This window comes from Larus michahellis, chromosome 8 (genome assembly GCF_964199755.1).
Source record: "Larus michahellis chromosome 8, bLarMic1.1, whole genome shotgun sequence".
NCBI classification, from domain to species: domain Eukaryota; kingdom Metazoa; phylum Chordata; class Aves; order Charadriiformes; family Laridae; genus Larus; species Larus michahellis.
Genome location: NC_133903.1, coordinates 40,685,827 through 40,707,046, shown reverse-complemented (window position 1 = coordinate 40,707,046; position 21,220 = coordinate 40,685,827). Strand labels below are relative to the sequence as shown.

General features: G+C 36.9%; 1 protein-coding gene across 1 annotated transcript in view; it reads right to left on the bottom strand.

Moving 5' to 3' along the window:
- Positions 1-5,031: 5,031 nt before the first annotated feature.
- SELENOF (selenoprotein F) overlaps positions 5,032-21,220 on the bottom strand; it is a 28,724-nt gene continuing 12,535 nt past the window's right edge. The window contains exons 3-5 of the mRNA XM_074597046.1: positions 16,958-17,021; positions 8,022-8,071; positions 5,032-5,585 (exon numbers count right to left, since the gene is read on the bottom strand). Coding sequence (XP_074453147.1) covers positions 5,454-5,585; positions 8,022-8,071; positions 16,958-17,021 — 246 coding nt within the window. The 3' untranslated portion in view covers positions 5,032-5,453. The remainder of the gene's footprint in view (positions 5,586-8,021; positions 8,072-16,957; positions 17,022-21,220) is intronic.

The window sequence follows — 21,220 nt, the reverse complement described above, 5'->3', positions numbered from 1 at the left end:
TAATTAATATTGAGTAAATTAAGCACGGCTTTTAAACCAAGAAATTAAGGTTCTCTATTTTGTGTACAGATCTTTGCTGTTTTATTGAGATCAATCCCATGAGTTACTTATGAGAAAATACTACACTGCTTCATAGCTTTGTGGTATCCATTGATTTTTACTAAACAACTTAATTCTTACTCAAATTACTGCTCAGTTGTTACTGTCCTGCTGCTTTCAGTTCATGCCTTTGTTCCTACTAAATATAAAACACTCTTAAATGTGCCTATGAAAAATATGAAATTGTTTTCCCCTCCACTCCATTTCTAAAATGTTCTTTTATTTGCTGTCACTTTTGGGAGATGTTCAGAACAAAAAGTATCTTTGTATTCCGGAAATGGATAAAGACAGATAAAGCAGTGAACGGGTAACCCTCCAGGACACAAAGCAGCAGCGCTGAGGGCGCAAGTGCAGCACACTGCAGCAAAGACGTGTGCTTGGCAACTCTGGTATATACTCTAAGATCCCTCACAGTATTTATGGCTTGTAATGATACTCATACCAGTGTGTCTTAATTTTTTGAAGCTAGTCAGACTACAACTTCCCAAGGCACAGCATGTGCTCTTACCTGACTTTGATGCGGGACAGACCTACCCAAACTTATCACAACCACCGAAATGCTCATCCCGGCAGGTATCTGCAGCTCTAACTGAACTCCTACACACTGGCATCACTTCCCTTTATTCTTAAGCTATATTAAGCGTATATGACCTCTGAAGGCTGTCCGGATAAAATACTAATATTGCTAAAACCTTCCAAAAGATGCACAATTAATAAGTTATTAATACAACTTTGTCCTGGGCCCCTGTAGAATATGCGTGTGGCGTGTATTTTCAAGGAAAATCACTGGTAGGAATCCCCATATGAGGGTATGTGCGTCACCACTGTCTGCTTGAAGCTTATGCATTAGGCTGTCTAGGTTATCTGCGACCAATGCAGTGCTGCAAGTGCCTTAAAACAAATATGCTTGACAACACAGCCTGAGCGCAGACAAAGGGAATGATGATTCAAAAGAGGCACTTGCTCCATGCAAGGGTAAATCACGGGCAACTCTTTCAATCTTGGCTGCCTTAGCAGTGTGAAGTGTTGAGAGACATGTTCCATTTCTCAGTGTTCATAAGCTTTGTTTAACTTGTATGTCAGTGGACACAAGTGCTGCTGTATGTAAGGCTTTCAGTGTACAAGGGTGCAACTGAAATCCAATGTAGTTGGATACCTTGCTTCTCGGACAGCAGCGAAGCTGACAGGCCTCGTTCAGCATCAGGAATCCATTTCAAAACATATCAGATAATCAGGATCTCTTTGAGACAGCCTGTGTTCACCTGGTGCCATGGTTCCTATTTAAATCAATAAATGCAAGAATAATCTGACTGCTTCTGTACTTTGTCTCCTGTCTGAGCTCACTAGGTGAGTAATTTCATAATGTGTTTCCTTCTGTCCATCCTTTATGACAAGTGATAAGGAGAAAAAAATTGCTGAAAGTATTCTCCAGCTACCCTCTGCTTAGACTTTTTGCGAGTGCATTTGGGAGGGAAGCTCGTGTTCAATAACATAACGTATCGGCGGGCTGCCTGTTCTTTGTCTCCTTGGCTCTCTTGTCCCTTGGGCTCTTCGTCTTAGACATGACAGCAAATTTGTTTCAAAGTAATTGCATTGGGCCTTAACAGTTAACAACTCAAGGAAAAATGCACAAATTCAGGAGATGGTGTTTTCTTTAGCCACTTTTGATATAAATATTCTGTGTTTTATTATTTGATGGACCCGTCTCAGGCACACTTGACAAATTTCAAAGTCCATTTCCTTTAAGTGGTCAAAGCACCTCTGGCAAAGAAAACCTTGTACTTTGTCTAACCTTCCTTACACACCGTAAGAACCAGCAAATGATGTCGTTCCTTGCAGTGTGCTTTTGAAACTATCTCAAGTTAGATTTGAGCCTGTTTGCCTTCCTGAGTAGAGTATCGAGAAGTTCTAATGCAGCTCTAAAAATCCAGCTTCCATGCTAAAGAAGCAGAACAACAGTAAAGCATTTTTTATATTTTTTATTTCTCTTTGTTTTTTTGGGGGGAAGGGGGTGTAATCTCCCTGGCTGAAGAAGAATATCAGAAGACTTACTTTGCTTCTGAAAGCTCAGGTTCAAAAAAAAGTTACATTCTCAATAGGAGCCCAGGTTTCTGAACACACATACTTTTTTGTCTGTGTGCTCTTCATTAAGTTGGCAATCTGTTCTTGTTCTATTTATGTGATGAAACAATAAAACAAAGACTGAGTTGAATACTTACTTTCTTCCCATGATTTTAACGTCTGCCGGAAGGTTTCTGTTAGCTCTGAAACGGATTTTTGCCTGCTGCAATTGTTTTGTTCTGGTTCACATGCAGGAATCTATGACTAAGCAGGTACCCAGGAAACCCTTCCAAGTAGCTTGTACGCTATGCTTCAAATTCAGCTACATACCATATGTAGAAAATGGAATGTACAAACCTTTTTTTCTTTTTTTTTTTTTTTTAAAAAGCACTTCTACCCTCTCTTGCAAGATGAGTTGCCTTTTTTCTTTCCTCCTAAAAAGATAGGAGGGGGGAGATGGACACTTCATGTTTCAACTCAGTCATGCATGCTGGGTGCTTTTATTCTTCCTTTCATTAATTCTCTCAAGATTTGGCACAACAGGAGCATTATATAAGACTAAATAATTCTTACATAAATCTGAGTGAATGCCTTTCATGAAGTACTGGGTGCTTATCATGGCTATAAGTAAAAATGAATCACTTCCTTTTTAAACGGGAGCTTTAAACCTTGTATTTTGTATAGTTAATTGCCACAAGCCAAAATAACCTTTTGAGCTCTATGAATTTTCACAGCTGCAGACTGGAAGAAAAAAAAAACACACACCGATAAATAGAAACTTAAGAGTTTCCAAAAGAAATTATCCCCTACTCCAACTGCCTCTTTTAGCACAAAGCCCAGCTCATTTTTTGCCAGAATGTTAAGTGTTCCTAGCACGTGTCTGTAGAGCCAAGAACCTGAGCATCATCTAAAGGACAGAATGAGAAAGAATTAAAGCAGGGACAGTATCAATCTGATACTTCAAGAACGGCACAGAGAACAGTCAACAGGTCAAGAAGCACAGGTAATTAAGCTTTTGCTAGAGGCTAATAGATCAAGTAGGTTCAGAGCTCAGCAGCTCAGTAACAGAATCACGGAAGACTCTCAACGTGTTCCTATATATAGGGAAATACAGGGATTTCAAGATAAGAGAATAAATACCTGTATTAAGAGGCAAGACTAGTACGTGGAATAGGAATCAGCAAATCAGGAATCTAGGAGGAAAACTGGGATAAAAGATAATTTCCAGTCTCCTTGGTGAAAGTAAGTGAGAACCAGTATTGGAAAAGGTCAGAGGCTGCAGAAACAGTTTTGGGACTGCAGTCATAAAACGCAGTTATGCTGGAGGAGGAATTCTTTAGGCTGTCATCATCCTCCTCCACTGTGGGATGCTCATCTCCTGGTACAAGAGTGAGTTCCTTGCTTCAGTGAAAGACAAGCAAGAGCAGGAGTGAAGACCCTGGCGTTGGAAGAGGAAGTTTATGCAGGGAAGTAGTGGGCTGGCAGTAGGAAGACATGGAAAGAAAAGGGAGGTTGAAGGTCAGAAACGTACTGGCCATCACATTAAGGAGGAGGAGGAAGGAAATAGGGAGAAGCGGTGAGAAACATTTGGTAAATATCAAACGAAGCAAACAATCTCTACCTTCAGTGGTAAAGAGGACCTAAGGTTGGGGAGAAAGACAAGGTTAAAATATTCTGCTAAAACAGCATGATAAATCATCAACACAGAAACTGAAATCCCCTGCTGGCAAACACAGGAATAAGTAGTATGTGATACAGTCAGTATAGTAAAAGACCAGTGGATGGCAGCATATTTTTTTACTACCAAAATACTGGGTTGTCATGCAACATGTTTTGGTCGTAGCTCATCTGCTGACTAATACATCACATACCCCAAGAACAAATCCATGTTTGACTCTGATAAATTAGCGTACGCTACAAAGAATTGCGTTTTGCGTGTAGAGTTCATATTTCTCTAAGTCAGTGGTGACCACTAATGCAGCTGTCCCACATTGAGTTATCCGGGAGATGAGCAGCATGTTTTACAAGGACAGGAGTGAAAGGTATAAAATGCGAGAGAGAGAATGACAAGGATCACATCACATGACCTAGCTGTATGCACCTTCTAAAAGTTTGTAAGAATATTTCAGGAATAAAAACTGAGAAGGCTACACCTAAAGAATCACCTTTGTGTATTTACTTCTGATAACTCAGTGTGGTCTCATTCCCAAGTTTGTTGTTCATTGCTATGAAGCTGAAGATTTTTTCCTCAAAAGTTGGGAATAAAACCTGCAAGTTGTAGAGAAATTTCTTGAGCTATAAAATTGTATATGAAGAGAAAAAACTGAGTTCCAATTCAGGCCACCGTATAACACCCATCCAACCAAAAACTGGTGTGCATGAAGTAGTTAAAGGGAAGACTTATCTGCTAATTAGACTTCAGAAAAAAACCACATTATTCTTGCTTACCATATTTATTCAGTCTAAGTGGAAAAAACCTGACAAGTCATAATGGACTTGACATACATACTGTCTATATTCCCTGTTCACATAAATTTCAACTGAGAAAGAAAAATATACATTTTAAAAGAACAGTTTATAAATTCATTTGATAAACAGACTTCCAATAAACTTGTGAAAGTTAGAAGGAAAGGTTTTTGAAGACATAGATCTCATGTTTTCTGAAGCAAAACACTTAATGTAAAGCACACCTGACATCTGACTTCCATATACCTCAGAGGTTTTCTATGTAGTCTTCACTAAAGTGTACTTACTAAATGTTTCACAGTACCAGAGCATGAGTTCCTCCATCAGCTTCAAAACCTGTGATCTAGATACTCACTGTAAATAATGCTGCTATAAAAAGGCCAGTTCAAATACAAAAAAGAAGAGGGCATTAGCAGTCAAGTTTCTTTGGGAGATAGTACATTGCATTTGGTTCTGACTTTCTTATAAAGAGTAGCAGACAAAAAGCATGGTAATCATTTCAATTATTTGAAGCTCTTCAGTTCTAAGAGCATTTGTAAAAACAGGTCCAATTATAGCAAACTGATATTTGCATAATTAATTCTGAAACAAAGCATTTTGTTAGTGATAAATGCATTAAACGCTGAATATTAAGACAAGCTATTCTGTTTGTCAACTTGTCAGTTGTGTGCTGAAGCTTCCCCTTCTAATTACAAGATGTCTAGTACAGCACAACAGATATTTTGAAATTAATACAGAAGCAGAATGTTTTTTCAGTTGCAGCACATTACATCTGAAAAGATTACCATGACAAAACATGAAGAGGAAAGCGGATTGAAAACAATGATTTACAGGCGTTCTAATTTTTCACTTAGAAATTCTTCCACGCTATCTGTATTCCACTTGAGGATGCTCAGTTCCTCTGCAATGTTCCCACTGTCGTCCAGCAGCTTTAGTACAGGGTCAGAACCACGCACATACTGCAGGGGGGAAAAAAAAAAGTCAGTTACCTTGGCCTGGGAAATGCATTAAATGCATTCTCCATATTAACACCCCCCTACCCCCTCAATTGATTTAAATCAGTTAAAAAGATGTCCAAGCAAGAATAGTAAAAAGTCCAGAGTGTCACACTGTGAAGTACAAATAATTAAGAAGAGAGCACTAAATTAACTCAGAGTATTCTGGCCAAACTTTGGCAATACAATTTGTGCTAAGAAATCAACCTAAGCTTTGGCTTTTTAAGGCTTAGAATTCTTAAAAAACAGACAAGCTTGGTTGTTTCTGACAAAGCTCAATGCCATAAATACCCTAGTGGCACATGTTTGGTTCTGATTTCATTACTGCAGTGTTAGACAACAAGGTATTCTCTCTTCTTGAAGAAAACAGATCTATAAAAATCAAATTAAGCTTATGAGGTCAGTCTTTCAGCTTGTTCTAACCTATGCTGCTACCTCCTCTCCTCCGATATCTTTTCACCTACTGTCCAGATTCAAAAAAGTAGATGTTCAAAGCTGGAGTTTGTGTGCGTGTGTGTATGCAACGGAAGAACAGGTAAGAGGGGAGACACCATACTGAAGCTTTAAAGACAGAGATGCTGCAGGTGGCACACTCAGCCAGCAGCAGTTGGCCAGTGTTTGCAGCTCTGGATTAGATGCTTTCTTGCCTAGTCCCAAGGAATGAGGATGGGAGAAAAGAAGGAAGCATAAGGGACAAAGAGGCCTCATTTCACAGGAAATTAAAACACATTAATTTAAGAGCAGTAAATGTTTATCTTGAGATACAGAACAGTTACTTGCCCTAAATAAACCACCTAGCTTCAGTTCAGACTTGCATTTAATGTCAAAGAGAGGAAAGTGGAAGAACAAGTCAAATGAAGAGACGTGTGCACATGTGTGAGAAACATCTACTTATTCTCCTTGGCCCACTACACAACTGAATGCATATGCAGGGGAGCAGTGCCATAAACCTAGCTTTGACATATGGTATTCTACTGCAACTGGTTGAAGTTACTGAAGTTGGATTTTTGAATCAAGCAGCTGAATGATTTTTGTCATATAATCAATAGCCTTTTTAGCATTTTAGAAATTTCCAGTCGTTTCAACAGCTCCGCTATCAATTTCTAATGTAATCACATTCTTTCCTGCTGTGTTGTATCTGTCTACTAGGCTTTGCTGGTAACATAATACTTTAATGCTTCTGAAGACAGAAGCACAGTCACAAAATATGTAACGCAAATAAAAGCTTTTAACAGTATTAGAAGGCTCTAACCATTTAAGTTTATGGAAAGGTTTCTCCAGGAGTATTTTACTTTACCCTACTGAGCTAACCTAGTTGGTTTTACTTAATGAAGCTAGTGGCACCTCTAATCTGTTTTCCAAAAGTCTTGTAAAATAAATACCAGATCCATTTGCACTAAATTTTTTCTGGTAGTGCTCTGTACCAATTGTAGTCTAGACTGCTTTGATGTTCAATACAGCTACAAAGTTTAAGATAAAAATGAAACAGTCAGACATGCAGAAGGAGAGAAGGCCTTTGAAAGAAACTGGAGGACACAGAGACATGAATACATGAGACAGACAGAGGAAATCTGTTTTAGATGGAATCTACTGCTGAGAAGACAAATCACTTATTGCAGCCATGCATCGCTATGAAGTGATTCCAGATGGTGCTATTTGGTGAATAGAGATGGGAATACAAGATGTGAGAATCAAGATGTCTATCTGTGAAGTACGCTGGAAGTTCACACAGGATTATAAGAGGAAGGTGAAGTCTTACACTAGATCTTGAAACCAAAGAGTTGTTTGAGATTAAGGCAGTGAAGCTTATGCAGCTTTGCATATATGTAAGTCATAAGAAACACTATTCAGTATATGCATTTCTATAGAGCTGGACGATTGACGACTATAAAGAAAAACAGAATCACAGAACACAGCAAGGAAATTCTGAGAGAGAGGAGGAAAATCTAAGAATGACGGAATGCATGGAAATGACAGCTCCATCAGAAAATGAGGGGCAACCAGAACATAAGAAAAGGAAACTATGGCAGAATAAGCTTGAATAAATTCAAGATATCCACAGAGTAAGGACAGAATGCAAGCATTCCTCACATTCTTTTGCCATCTGCTATTACTTATGGATTCCAGTATATTTTCTGTTGCATTAAAAAAACACAACCAACCGCAAAAAAACCCACCACCACCAACCACCAAAAAATTGGAACCAAACAGTTACCGAGCAATAACCCAGTTAATATTAGCAGCAGGAACTTCTAAAGATTTATATGGGCAATGCTAATATATGTCCTCTGCTAAAGGATTACTTGATCAGCAAATAAGGAACAATCCACAGAAGGACTGTCTCCACCAAGCTGAATTCTTCCTAACATCCCAAATAAAAAAAATTACGTTACTACTCACCTTGATTTGCAGTCCCCTGAAGAGTTTTGGCTTATCGCTCCTGACAAAAGCTATGGTTCGGAGAAAAGAAAGAAAGATAATCAAACTCTTCTCCACTTGCATAAAGCAGATTTACATTCAAGCTAGTATTCCCTGAATTATTTCTTTTGGAATAATGCTTTAGAAGGTATTTTAATGTTAAAATTGTTAATATCCTCACAAAATTAATAATATTAAACCTATTATGCCTAAGGAACATCCTATTTTTGCTAGTATTCCAAACAAGCTTCATATCTGCTTGGATTTGCCTCCAATACTAGTGCAACTGTCTAAATCTGTTTATCTGCATGTACAACTGACAGTCTTCAGTAGACTGGCCCATATGCTGCTGTGATATGCAAATGTGAGGGAAAGTGTTAAAGCAATCAAATCTGGCTGAAGATAAGCTTTGTAAGGGAGGGTAAATACGACCCGCGTCCATCAGCACACTCCACACAGGCTGCAGCAGCGCGGGTGAAAGGGCGCAGAGGAAACTGTGGGTAGAGGTGTTATTCTTGTAAACAAGACGGACAATCTTTGTCTTGCAGAGATCTCTGAGATTACATGTCAAAAACCAGCAAGAAAACAAGAAGAGAAGCTGGTATCTCCTCTGCTCTTGACACTCCTAAAGGCAATCAGGTTTAAGATGGGCTCTACAGCCTGCATGTAGGTATGCGGAGAGAAGTTCAGGTCCGAGGTGGGCAGATGATGGACAATTCTTCACCTGAAGTGCCCATCAGCAAACAGTGGGCATTAGCAGCAGCACAGTCCCTGTATCCCTACAGCACAACTCAGGCCTGTGTTAACATTGACTTTTAAAAGAAAAGACAATATGAATTATTTCAGGACAAAGCGTGAGCATAATCCCCTACTTCCAAACACTTTAGCCTAATGAATGTCTGAGTTCTAGAAGTATTTAAAATTTATTTAGAAAACAGCATAGTCTTCATTCCTCCTTCTTACATTCCGGTTATGCTAAAGACTGAATTTAGTATCTGTACTGCCATTAAGTGGATTCAGGACACTCCTGTAGTATGTCAGCAGAGTCTCCCCAAGGATGAACCCTGTCAGTACAGATTGACTCCCACAAAGGTACTAGCTGCATGCTAAAGCTGCTCTTTCAAGGTTAGACAACAATGAATCTCTCAGGAATTGCAGTGCATCCAGCTGGTGCATGGAGATGAGTGCAACCTCAGGACTAATGTTTCATACTGCCTCACAAAGCATAGTGCTTTCCTCAGTAATTGTAAAGATGTCCCCTGGCATCTTTATACCTAGCTGTATATTACTGTAGACAGTTACCTTAACACTTTCCCAGTATGTATATACAGAGTGGCATTTATTTTCTTCCCTCTTCCACTGTGCTCCCGGTACAGATCAAAATCATATACTCCTCCTGCTGCACCAACCACTACACACTAGAAACAAGCTGAAAAAATACCAATGGCCCAATGAGCTGCCAGATATACTAGACCCCTGAAGAAGAAAATAAGGCTTGTCTTCATTCTTTCCATAGAACTATATACTGATGTCATATTGTAACCTGTACTTGTTTAACAATTTCAAATAGCACTAAATAACCAGTACTTGCTCACATACTGCTGTTCAATTCTGATGTAAACTCACAAAGACATAATTTTCAGTGTTCCCCCCATGTCCTTGTGGCCCGGTAGTTTTCTTGGCTGTCATCAACAGTAATGTGCAAGTAAGTGGCAAAGATATTTCTTATTCTTTGTTAAGTCCACAGCATGTTCAGCTATTTCATGGGGAAATTTTCCACATTTTTTTCAATTTAAATCTAAAGCTGAAATCAGTCTCTAGGGCTTTGTATGAAAAGGAGGTTGTAAGAAGCAGTCAGTACAGTGGGTAACATGAAATGCAAAACTTAAGAACTGTAAGAGCATAGTATAATGGATAAAGTTTCAGAAGCAAATCAGAAGTGTGGAACTCCACTGTATTAAAGAATAGCCCTTGGAGGTTAACTCAGGTTACAGTACTTAAAGCTTATAACAGGTGCGAGGATTTGTTATTTGAGTGACAGATGAAAGCTCATTTGGACGTTGGTGGCTCTTCTCTGGCTGCAGTGTTGGGCTGAACAAGCTCACATAAAATGGGAACAAAATTAGGTGGAAGAAGAAAGTATTCTATAGGCAGTATTACATTTTGTCACTTTAAAAGTAGCTATTACACACTTGTATCAGTGTCAAATGTCTAAATCTTCTGAAAGCTGAAGCACTGCAGAACATTTTTCCTGAAATTTTAGACAGCTGGAACAAAATCGGTTTCTGTTAATGGCATATTTATTTCTAATGGTGATCATAGTGACCTTCTGCATTAATCACTTGAATTTGCAATGCAACAAAGAAAAACACTCATTGTACAAATAAAATTTGTATATTCTCAATTTTGGAAGCTAAAGTGAGAAACTAATACAGTGTCATGCATTAAAGATACAGATTATCCCATCAAACACTCTTTTTTTTTTCCTTTTTAATTTCTGCAAAATCATGCCCTAAGTTGAATAAACAGCCTTTGAATGGAACTGATGGGGTTAAGAAGTCAGAGGCACAATTTGGGACACCCAGCTGGTTGCTTATCATGTGATGTGGTGCCCATGCTCCACCTCCAGCACTGCCCCAACAGCTTCCCTTCTATACCTGGACATCAACATTGTGGCTTCCTATGAGACTATGTCTGAAGGCTACTTGCACATCTTTACACCACTATTTAATAGTTTGATGTTGAATACTAAAGTCCTAGCTATCTCCCCATTTTCCTCTCCCTGTAGCAGCATGTTACACTGCAGAGAAACAAGCAATTTATGTGATCCAACCATGGGTGAGCGAGGAAAGCATTTTCCATTTTGACTTCCGTAAGATGAACTCTGAGCTTTGTGCCATGACACTGTGTTCCGGTGCATTAAACATCAGACTAGAAGTCAGAGCTGTTCTACTGCCAGCTTTGCAACTGTCCTTTCACATAATGTTAAGAAAATCACTTCACCTTATGCTCTTATAAAACATGTGCAATACCAAAGCATATGCCTTCCCTTTGAAGGCAACCCGGAGGTGAGCCTACAGAGCAGACTTGATTGCCATGCAATCAACTACAACTAAAAGGTCAGAGAAAAGAATCAGGTGTGTACGGGCATTTTAAAGCCTGCCCAGCACTAAACTGTTTTGCAAAGAGAGGCGATACTGAGCAGTGCTTTTAAAGACCTAAGAGCAGCCTCTGCCTAAGAACAGAGTAGAAAGAAGAAACTCACTGCTATCATTATAATGTCACATAATTTTTATATGTAACACCTCTTGGTTTTAAGAAAGTCTGTGAAAACTAGTCTGTTGGAATTAGCGTAGAGTCCTAAATGGAGATTACTAAGGAATCTAAGAATTACTCATGCCCAAAGAGCAAGTCTACATACATGCACGCACACACCTGCACTATTCTTTGAGGTACAGTAGGATATACCATAAGAAAGCTTCCTGACCCAAAACGGACATGACGCCACATCTCTCCGTGCAGAATTGCAGATCTATATGTTAGGCTAACTTCTTTGTAAACAGAGTTGACTACCTTCTGTTACATATTAAGGGCATGACCCAGATTACCAAGGATATCTACATTCAGGAATATTCCCATTATTTAGATTCCTGCTTTAGGGGCAAAGATCTCCTGCTTGATCTGTGACTGAAAAAATACAAAATGATGTTGAGAAAAAATTAAACTTATCTCTTGAAACTTGAGTGAAAGCCAATATACAATGGCAGTAAAATCTCACACTACTTTTCAAACAACTACCTGCTCTAGGTGAACCTGCTCTGGCAGGGGGTTGGACTAGGTGATCTCCAGAGGTCCCTTCCAACCCCTACCATTCTGTGATTCTGTCGCTATGCATACAGACCAGCATTTTTAATGTTGTCTGTCTCTACATGCATCAGAAGGATCATAATGGCCTCAAATCAGAAAGGCCTGGTAAAGATCGAAAAAATCTTACTATCTCTATTATATCAGTTTCATATTTTAATGGCACAAAAGCACAAGTCAGAACTAGTCAAATCTTCAGCACAAGGTCAGCAATAAATTTTTACTGCACAATTTTTCCTCCTGGTAAGCTACAGCATGTCTTCAAGCAAGAATCTAATGTGATTAAGTATCTGCCAGTAATGGAAAAGTCCACTTGTTCAAACCTCTAATCCTTTTGTTATTTAAAAAGCTGTGCTTTTAGTTTAGACTTATTCCATTGGTTACTGTTGTAACACTTGTGAGGACTACGTATGCCCATGGGGATTCATCCAACTTTTTAAACTGGAGATACACGTCTCAGTTTATGCTGCTTTTCTAGTAAACAGAACCCTTCAGCTTCTTCTAAACTCTTGATGCTGTGTACAGATACACAGCTTCCTATTACAGACAAGTCTCATTAAAAATGCTGATTGTGCACTGAACTGCACACTTTTTTGATGAAGGTGACTATCCCTCCTGTCCCTCAGTATTACACCAAAAGAGCCCATTATGTGATCAGGGCAAAGGATTGTTAGTGCTCCGAGAGCAGCATCAGAAAGGAATGCTTCCATCATCATTCATGAGTAAGGAGGAATGTTTCAAAATTATTACAAAGGATGATCTATTTTTAGAGAAATACTTAAAGTCTTTTTTGTGATGCATTCAAATGTTTCACACAGTGAATTAGCAATAGGAAGCACATGAATTATTACTGTCTTTCAAAAGACATTTTATTAGATAGCAGCATAGTACTTCGTGCAACTCAATGCAGCGTATACAACTGATCTTTAAAACTCAAAAGTAAGAAAGATGGAATGTATACAAAATGTGTTGTAGGAAAGAACTGATCTAACGCTAACACACACAAGGATGATTAAAGTACATCTAAGATTATCTATAGTTTTTCTGAGTTAATTTCAATAAACAGAAAGCAAATGTAATATTACTTAGCATAAATGAATAAAAAAAGGGTAGTTTGCTTAACTTGGCTCTGAATTACTAGATGCAAGCAGTTTGAAAGTAAAAAAAATACACTTCTAAAACACGAGTTGGTGCAGACTGTCACAGATTTGTACATAAAAAAGGCAAAAAGGACTTGAACATTTTATACCTAAATGAACTCGAATTTAACAATGGTTTTATCAAGGCTTTGCTAATTATCAAGTGTTAAACCTATGGAAAAGAAGAGGAACCAAACCAAAAGAACGTGCAGCAGAGTTATATTTTATTAAGACAAGAAAACCCAACGTTTAATTACGTCACATTAATCTAAGCAATGCTAAGACAACTGGCAATATTTGCCAAAAATATGAATGTGAAAAATCACTGGGAATACAGCAAACCAAAAGGATTAATTACTTTCCTCAGACTCTCTAATAATTTGGTTTGGGGACAAATACACGCACCTTGAGCCTGCTTCAAAAGATACCATGAGGGCCTAGCGAAAAGACGGAACTAAAGCAGACATCAAGAACTCATTTACATTTTAATGGCTATAGCTCTTTACCTTTTGGGGACCCCAGTTTGAGATAAGAATTTACAAATGTGGCACATCCATAACTACTATTTGTAGTCTGTTAATCAAGTTACAATGCAGCTGTTCATGATTTTATACAAAGCACCACGTGCTTTCAAAAGCAAATTTCAAAAGCAAATTTAATATAACTTTCTAACTTTCTTTCATCAGTATTTAAGAATTACAGATTAAAATAACCAGGAAATAAGTGATCTTACCTAAAAATACAATCCCATAACAAATTACATTTTAGAAGCTAAAAGAATCCCCCTCACACTCGCAGAACTCGGGCAATACAGTAGAGTGCTTACTGACTCTGAAGTCTGAGGATCTAATGTAGTTGCATGCTGCAGGAGTTCAAGGATTAAGGACCTTGTTTCTGTAACAGATTTGCTGGGAGCACGTCCATTTTTTAACTAAGAGAGTCACACAGGGAGAGGTGAGAGTTATTCTACTGATGAACAAAAAGAACGCGGAGAAATATGAAAGAAATGTTCAGTGAAAAAACCCAGCCTAATTCAGTTTTTGTTAAACAAACTGTAAAGAACATAGGAGTCTAGATACTGTGATCTCCTATCTCATCATGAACAGGACACGGCTGCCCCTGAAAAGTCAACTGAAAACAAATATGCTAGATAAATCACTGGCCCAGCTATCCTATCATTCTATTTCAGAGCCTTTGTTTTATGGATGTCAGCCAAAACTGTCACATTTTCTGTATTACCTGGTATAATAAGATACTGCTTCATCTATGAATCTTGTCACATGTTCTCAATATTCTACTTTGATGGATGTGCTTTTAAATGATAAATATTTAAGAACAGTTTTATACAGAACAATCTCAAAATATATGTAATATAGGAATTAATTTTACAGGACAGCATTTATAATGGAGCTATTTATTTTAAGAGAAACTTAACAGGAAAAATATTTCACTACTGAGCTTATTAAAGAAACTTATAGAAATGTTCTCTGTTACCTGACTTATCACTAGAAGCTGTATTTGGAAAATAATAATAGACATCCTTGGCCATATTCACAAAAGCGTTTAGTAGTTTGATATGATATTACAAAGAATAACATTCAGTTTAAGATTGAGATAATCTTGCTGAGGACTACATTTTTTTTCATCCTCTTGCTGAGGACTAAATTTTTTTCATCACTTGTCACTTCTTTGCTTTCCCAGTATCTATAAATATATTCCATATGTAATGATTCCCACATTTCAGGCACACAGGTGTATTCAGCAACTATTTGTAGCTAAAAATTATATAACCAGTAATTTTGATAGAAATTTTGATACAGAAGGACTGTAGGATATTGCATTTAGTAACCACAAGCAATAATCAGGTTTTTCCAACTGTGTAACTTCCTTACTGTGTAATTTTTACAAACCTTTATTAATTCAACAGATTTTCATCCTTAACTATTTTAAGATGTGAATCTCATTATAAAAAAAGCACTCTTCATCCTTTGGCCAAATAATATATAATCCAGAAGTAGTCCATGACAAATCAAGTCTGTGGGAGTAAGCCAAGTGACAAAATTTACACAGGTACATAAAAGTGAAGACTTCACAGTCAGGTACAGAAGTAACATACACTAATCCGTGGAATTCTAATACATACATAGTTTTGCAATTACTGCCATTTTGTGTATATTCTGCAAAAAAAACCCCAAACCGTCACCTCAACAAAATCCTAGCAGAAGCCATGGGAAAGGAATCAGAGTTATTTGCAGTGAGACATTGTCAATGACAAGCTACGCAGTTCAATGAAGCCTACAAAGACAGTGCTTCAAAAGCAGCAGCATGACTTTCAGGCAACCTAACTTCCGTAGCAAACATCCAAGTGAAAAGTTGAAATAAAAACACTTCTTGAATGTTAATGTCTTAAGATGGAGACACTAAATACTGTTTCTGGCAGAACTTGAAATCAAGAGGAAAATCTAAGTAAAAGTATTCTGAGATTAATACTAATGTGAGGACAAATACCATCTAGAAGAATATATTCTACTGCTTTGTACAATTTCTAAATATGCTCTTACAAATTATCCCATTTTCCAACCTGTTCTAATACCCTAGCAGTAAATTCGGTCAAGATAAATTTAGATTAAGTGACTGCAGAAATTGGGGATGAAAAGGCAAAAGAGATCTTTAAGTGCACTAGTCGGTCCTTTTTTTCTTCTAACTGTACCAAAGAAGAACTAATAGTCAAAATAGAGAACCTACTGAAAAACTACTGAAATTCAAAAAAGCTATATGATTAATGGAATCAATTAATCTAAATCTTTGAGCAGGTTTAGATAACCAAGGATTGAAAGGAAAAAAAAATCTTTAAAATTGTCAAGTTTTTCCTTTTGTACTGTAAGCTTTTGGAACATGTTTCATGGTGTGGACACAGTAGGAAGTGAGGGCAGATCTGCAGATCCCTTTTAGGATCTGCACCTGAAGATAACTGAGGACATGGTGCAGTTGACCTTCTCCAAACCTATAGCTCAAAAGAGCACTTAACTGTTAGAAATTCACAACCATACAGAAGCCCAGTGAATGGGCAACAACAGCTGGGAATGTTCTTATGTTTGCTAAATTTGAATGCTCATGGAGATAATATGGACTCCTGTGCTAACGAAGTTAATCTCCTCACACCCCTGTAGTAGGACAAGTCATTTAAACAATTCTTGTTTTGGCATTTTAAACAGTGGGAAAGAGAAAATAGCTTTGCTCTGGTCTTGCAGTCAATTAACTGATCTGTGTGTGGGAAGAAATGGCAGAAGAGGGTCTAAAGCAGCATGACTTATGTTAGTTGTAACCTGTTTAAAAATCCTTTTTCTTTTTTTTTTTTTTAACTTATTTGTCAGTCAGCGTTCAAATGTGAAGGTATTAATACTGGCCATCATAGATTGAGACATGCTATTTGTGCAATTTTATGTCTAAAGCTAGATTAGTCTTCGTTCTCTATGTCCAACTATATCCAAAGTACAGTATTAGGACCTTCATTACAGAAAAAAAATAAATAATCAAAGTACTATTATCACCTAAGCTCTTCCCCCATTTATGAGGAAATTCCAGTTTGAAATTTCTCACAGATACTTTTCTTGCAGCTTCCTCCTGCCACACGCTTACGGTACTGCTATATTCCATTCACTTTAGTTGACTGTCATTATCCGCTGACAAAACAATTATACTGCAGGATCCGTGAAAAGAAAGTAGTTCCATAAGCGCACAATATAATTTCATCTATCAGTTACTGGAGACCACTTCCATGAGTCTCAGGTCAATGCAACTTACCTGATATAATATACAAAATTTATGACTACTTGTAGTAGTACTTAAAAGCACATTTTGTCATTCAGCTGTGACAGTATTTCATATTTGAAGAACAGCAGTGGCTTTACTTACCCTGGACTTGAGGGAACCTTCCCAATTTTCATCCACATACCTCTAGGACGGCTCCTGCATAAAGCTGTAATAATAAATAGAAGCTGTTAAGATCAAAAATCTAAATTACTAGTTTACTTATGCTGTGTTATCTGCTGAACTATCTTTCTTTGAGGAGACAATTCACTATTGTGTTGATGGTAACTCCAGAGAAAAAAGATCACAACTCCAGACTTGTCTCCGACTTATACGATGACTGACTGCTGAAATACATGATAATTTCCACTCATTATATTGAAAATGTAAAAACAGGAAAAAGATGATCATTTGAGATATACTGTTGCCTCAATGTTTTTGTTTTTGTTTTTTTTTAAATGCAATTGGACATGTTACAATGGGAATTATGGACTAGTAATAGGAAAACTATTTCTTCCTCCCCAAAGATGCTTAGAAAGTCCCATTAAGTGACATTTTAGTTTCCATTTTAAACTTCACTTGGACGGTGAAATACTGTTTATAATAAAGATAAGGCAGTGACTTTAGACTTCTCATTTGGGCCAACAAGTAGTATTTTACTGCAGTTAACTGTGATCACAGAAAGAGGACAGATCACATTAACAGGCCTATGGCTGAAGTAAAACATACAAGCTGGACTAACTTTGATACTTGCACTGAGATGTCAGTCACTTCTGTCAGCTATCCAAGATTTTCAGATTCAATGTTCTTAAAGCAAAGCATAAGTTCATTTCAGTTTTATGTAGTATCTAAATAAAAAACAACTATTGATCTTGTATACTGTCATATGTTTTTAAACTTTAGGGTTGGGTTTTTTTGGCAACATGCAATTGATTCTATAGTTTGCTGAATCTGAAATATAAATTAACAGCATATTTTTTTGGCTACTAAAATAGAACTTCATGCCATTTTAATCTTACACATGGTGGTCAATACCATATAACAAATCTTGTCCTTCTAATGATGAAACTCGACTGTTTATAGAGAAGTTGACAGAATAAGCTTAAGTTAAAAATTTTTAATTCAATTCAATGCCTTCCATAAACAATTAACACCTCTGCTTTCTTTTTTTTTTTGGGGAAGTGTTTTCGCAACAAACGTGCGAGTCAGGACATAGAAAAATATAACCCTACTGGAATGAAGAAAATTCACATTTCACTTAAATAGGAATCATCAATACATGTAATTAAAAAATAATCTTTCACTATGACATTTAATGAGTACTAACCTCTCTGAAAAAGGAGTGACAAGTCATAAAAGCAAACCACACACACTACGACAGAAATCTTGAAGGCAATTTTATTCACACTTTGTCACTTATCTACGTAGGCTTTATGGACAGCCAGGAATACATCTTCATTTCAGACTATGAATCTTCTGGATTCAGGATCAACTCAATATTTGCCTAAATACCACAAATTAGAACGTAAGAAATGCTCTAATCATTTGCAGGGAAATTACAACTTCTTTCCTAACATGAACTAATCAGGAATCATTACTTCCACAGGAAATAGAACTAAAAACGTTACATTATCTGTTCAGAACAGCATTTCAGAAATTTGCTTAAATACATTTACATTTTCAACTAGACATTAGACTTAAGTCTAAAACTAAGATTTGACTGTTAAAACCCAGAACTGCTATGAAACAATACTCAAGAGATCAAAAATACCAGATTTTTTTAAAGCATTTTTTTCACCACCCAAACGAAGATTTTAATTAAAAAAAGCACTGATAAACAGCTCAGATACTAGCTTGCATAATTAAAGCTCCTCTGGACTTAAAGCATGAAATAATTACAAAGATGGAGGAAACGTGGAATAGTGAGATTATAAACTTCACTTACGTTGTCTCTCTTCATTATTCTTTAAAAAATGTTCAACAACAATTTATCAGCAATCCTAGATTTAGATATTAGTTTGCACACTAATACACTGAACATTTCTACTGGGGCTCTGATACTGACAGTTTTCTGCATTTGTCTATCAAGAAGTTAGTATGAAAAAGTAGACAAAGGAATAAATAGCCTATTTCTATCTAGTTAACTGATTATTTCATATATGCGTATAAAGAACTAAGTACACCCAAATTTCGGACAATGGTAAAACGACCATTTGAATTCTCATTACTGCAAATCATTCTTACAGTTTATTTCTTCCTTTCAAACAAGGATTTCTATGGAACAAGATCACTGTAGAAATGTAAAATATGTAAGACAGCTTGTAATTACAAAGTACTCCCAGTTTGTAACGCCTAGCCAATATTTGATAAAAGTAAATTTTAACAAAGAAAATGGCTCAATCATTGATGTCTATATTTTGAACTTATAACTCTGCCGTAATTGAAGCCCAACTGGGCTGGTACAAAAATGTTCAGATTCATGCTGGGACAAACAGCTGCTCTCTAGATGGCTAGACAAGAAAAAAAAGAAAAATCAATTGGCTTCATTTATAACTCTAAACAAAGGTGTCTTTTGCAAGAAACACAGGTTTATTTGCATCGCTTAGCCCACAACAAAAGCATACTTGTTAATATCTACTGCTGCCACCATCCCATCATGTCCAAAGCAGATGGCCTCCAACCTTCCTCGTGAAGGCATTTACTGTGTTCAAGTATTACTAAGAATGACATGTACCACTCAGGCTGGAGGCATACAAACATGACGAGTCAGTTCATTATACAATGCTTAACTCGTAAGTTAGTTCATTTTAAAATAATGCTTCACTTTAGTGAAGCTCATGAAAATGAGTTAAGTACTACAAGCAATGAAATAAAGACTCTTTAAAGAATTACTAGTGTCCATTTTAACATCAAAAACAAGTGCTGTCATGATTTCCAGGCTAATTCATGTCTACATCTAGAGAAGTAACTTTTTTTAAAAAACATTCTAATAGTATGCTTTCTAAAGCCACTGTGAGAAAATCTCAGCTTTTCCCTCATCCTTTACAAAGCATCAACTTGAGTTCAATTTCATTCAAAATGTTTTTGTAAGCACCTGTATGTCTTGTAATAGTTCACACTGATGTAATGAGGATGGCCCTCCACAGCTGAGAGGAGGAAAACCACAATCAGTCATGCCTCCTTATTGCTGAAGGAAAGTGGTAATTACAAGAGAAAAAACCACCATTTACATAAGAATAGTTAAAAATACGTATTGTAAAAATAATTGTTCCAGCAATTAAAACCAAGGAACCTTAACTTAGGTGAAGGAAAACATTTCACCTGTTATTAGAAAGCAATTAAAGTTATTTCTGCAAGACAAAATTCCAGTGGTGCTTCATTTATAAATAGATACGGTATTGTTATCACAGTTACGGTGAAAACTCCAGAAGAAAAGTTGCATTCCTGCTATGAAGCTGCTATAGAACTGTTAGTGTTTACAACCAAACAGGAACTCAGACCAAACCGAACTGAAAAAATGGTACTTAACAGAGATTGCTCCTTAATCATAATAAAATGGTGTTAAATCAAAGACGACAAAAAAAAAAAAAAGTTTTGTAAAATACAATAAATTATCTTTAATTTTACTTCTATAGCACCTATACTTTGCACACTGGTTTATTCCAACTACTGACTAAGCCTGACCCTGCCCAGGTTACAAAGTGCCACTCAAGCTGCATTTGTACAGCTGTTTGTAATCAGCTGAAAAAAATTAAAGTACCATAATGTAGTAAAACATGCAATGAAACCGGCTGTTAAGACAAAGCCACACAACGGCAAATCGCTATCTTACGGTATCTGGATTCTCCAATATCTGCATATTTTCCTCTCCTAGTATCAAATGGTTTAAAAAAATAAAAGTTAAGCTCTGAGAACAAGCAGTAAAACACAGGTTATGAATACTGCTAGAACTCTGGAATTTTCACTTGCCTCAGGTACAAGACAGCCTTCCACTAAATATTTACCAACAACTAATCTCTTTCCAATGCAAACAATTTTTGTTTTTATGAAATTCACTGTAACTTTGATTTCATATTACTACATAAGCAGATCTGCCAAAGAAACCTCCTCATCTATTGTTGGTGAGAAACCTCCTCACACTATTGTTTTACTTCAAAGAAAAGTCAGGAAAAACACAGATATTATTATTCTTGTTGGCAAAAGTTGATTGTTATGTGCAAACTGGTATTCTTTTAAAACAGGGTGCATGATCTCTTTTTTTGAAAGGCATGCAAATTAATTTTTAGTGTGTCTCACCCACCCAGGAAGCAAAAAAACAAGTTAATAATTGATATTTGTTCTTCTGAGAACTGAAGCCACAAAGAAAAG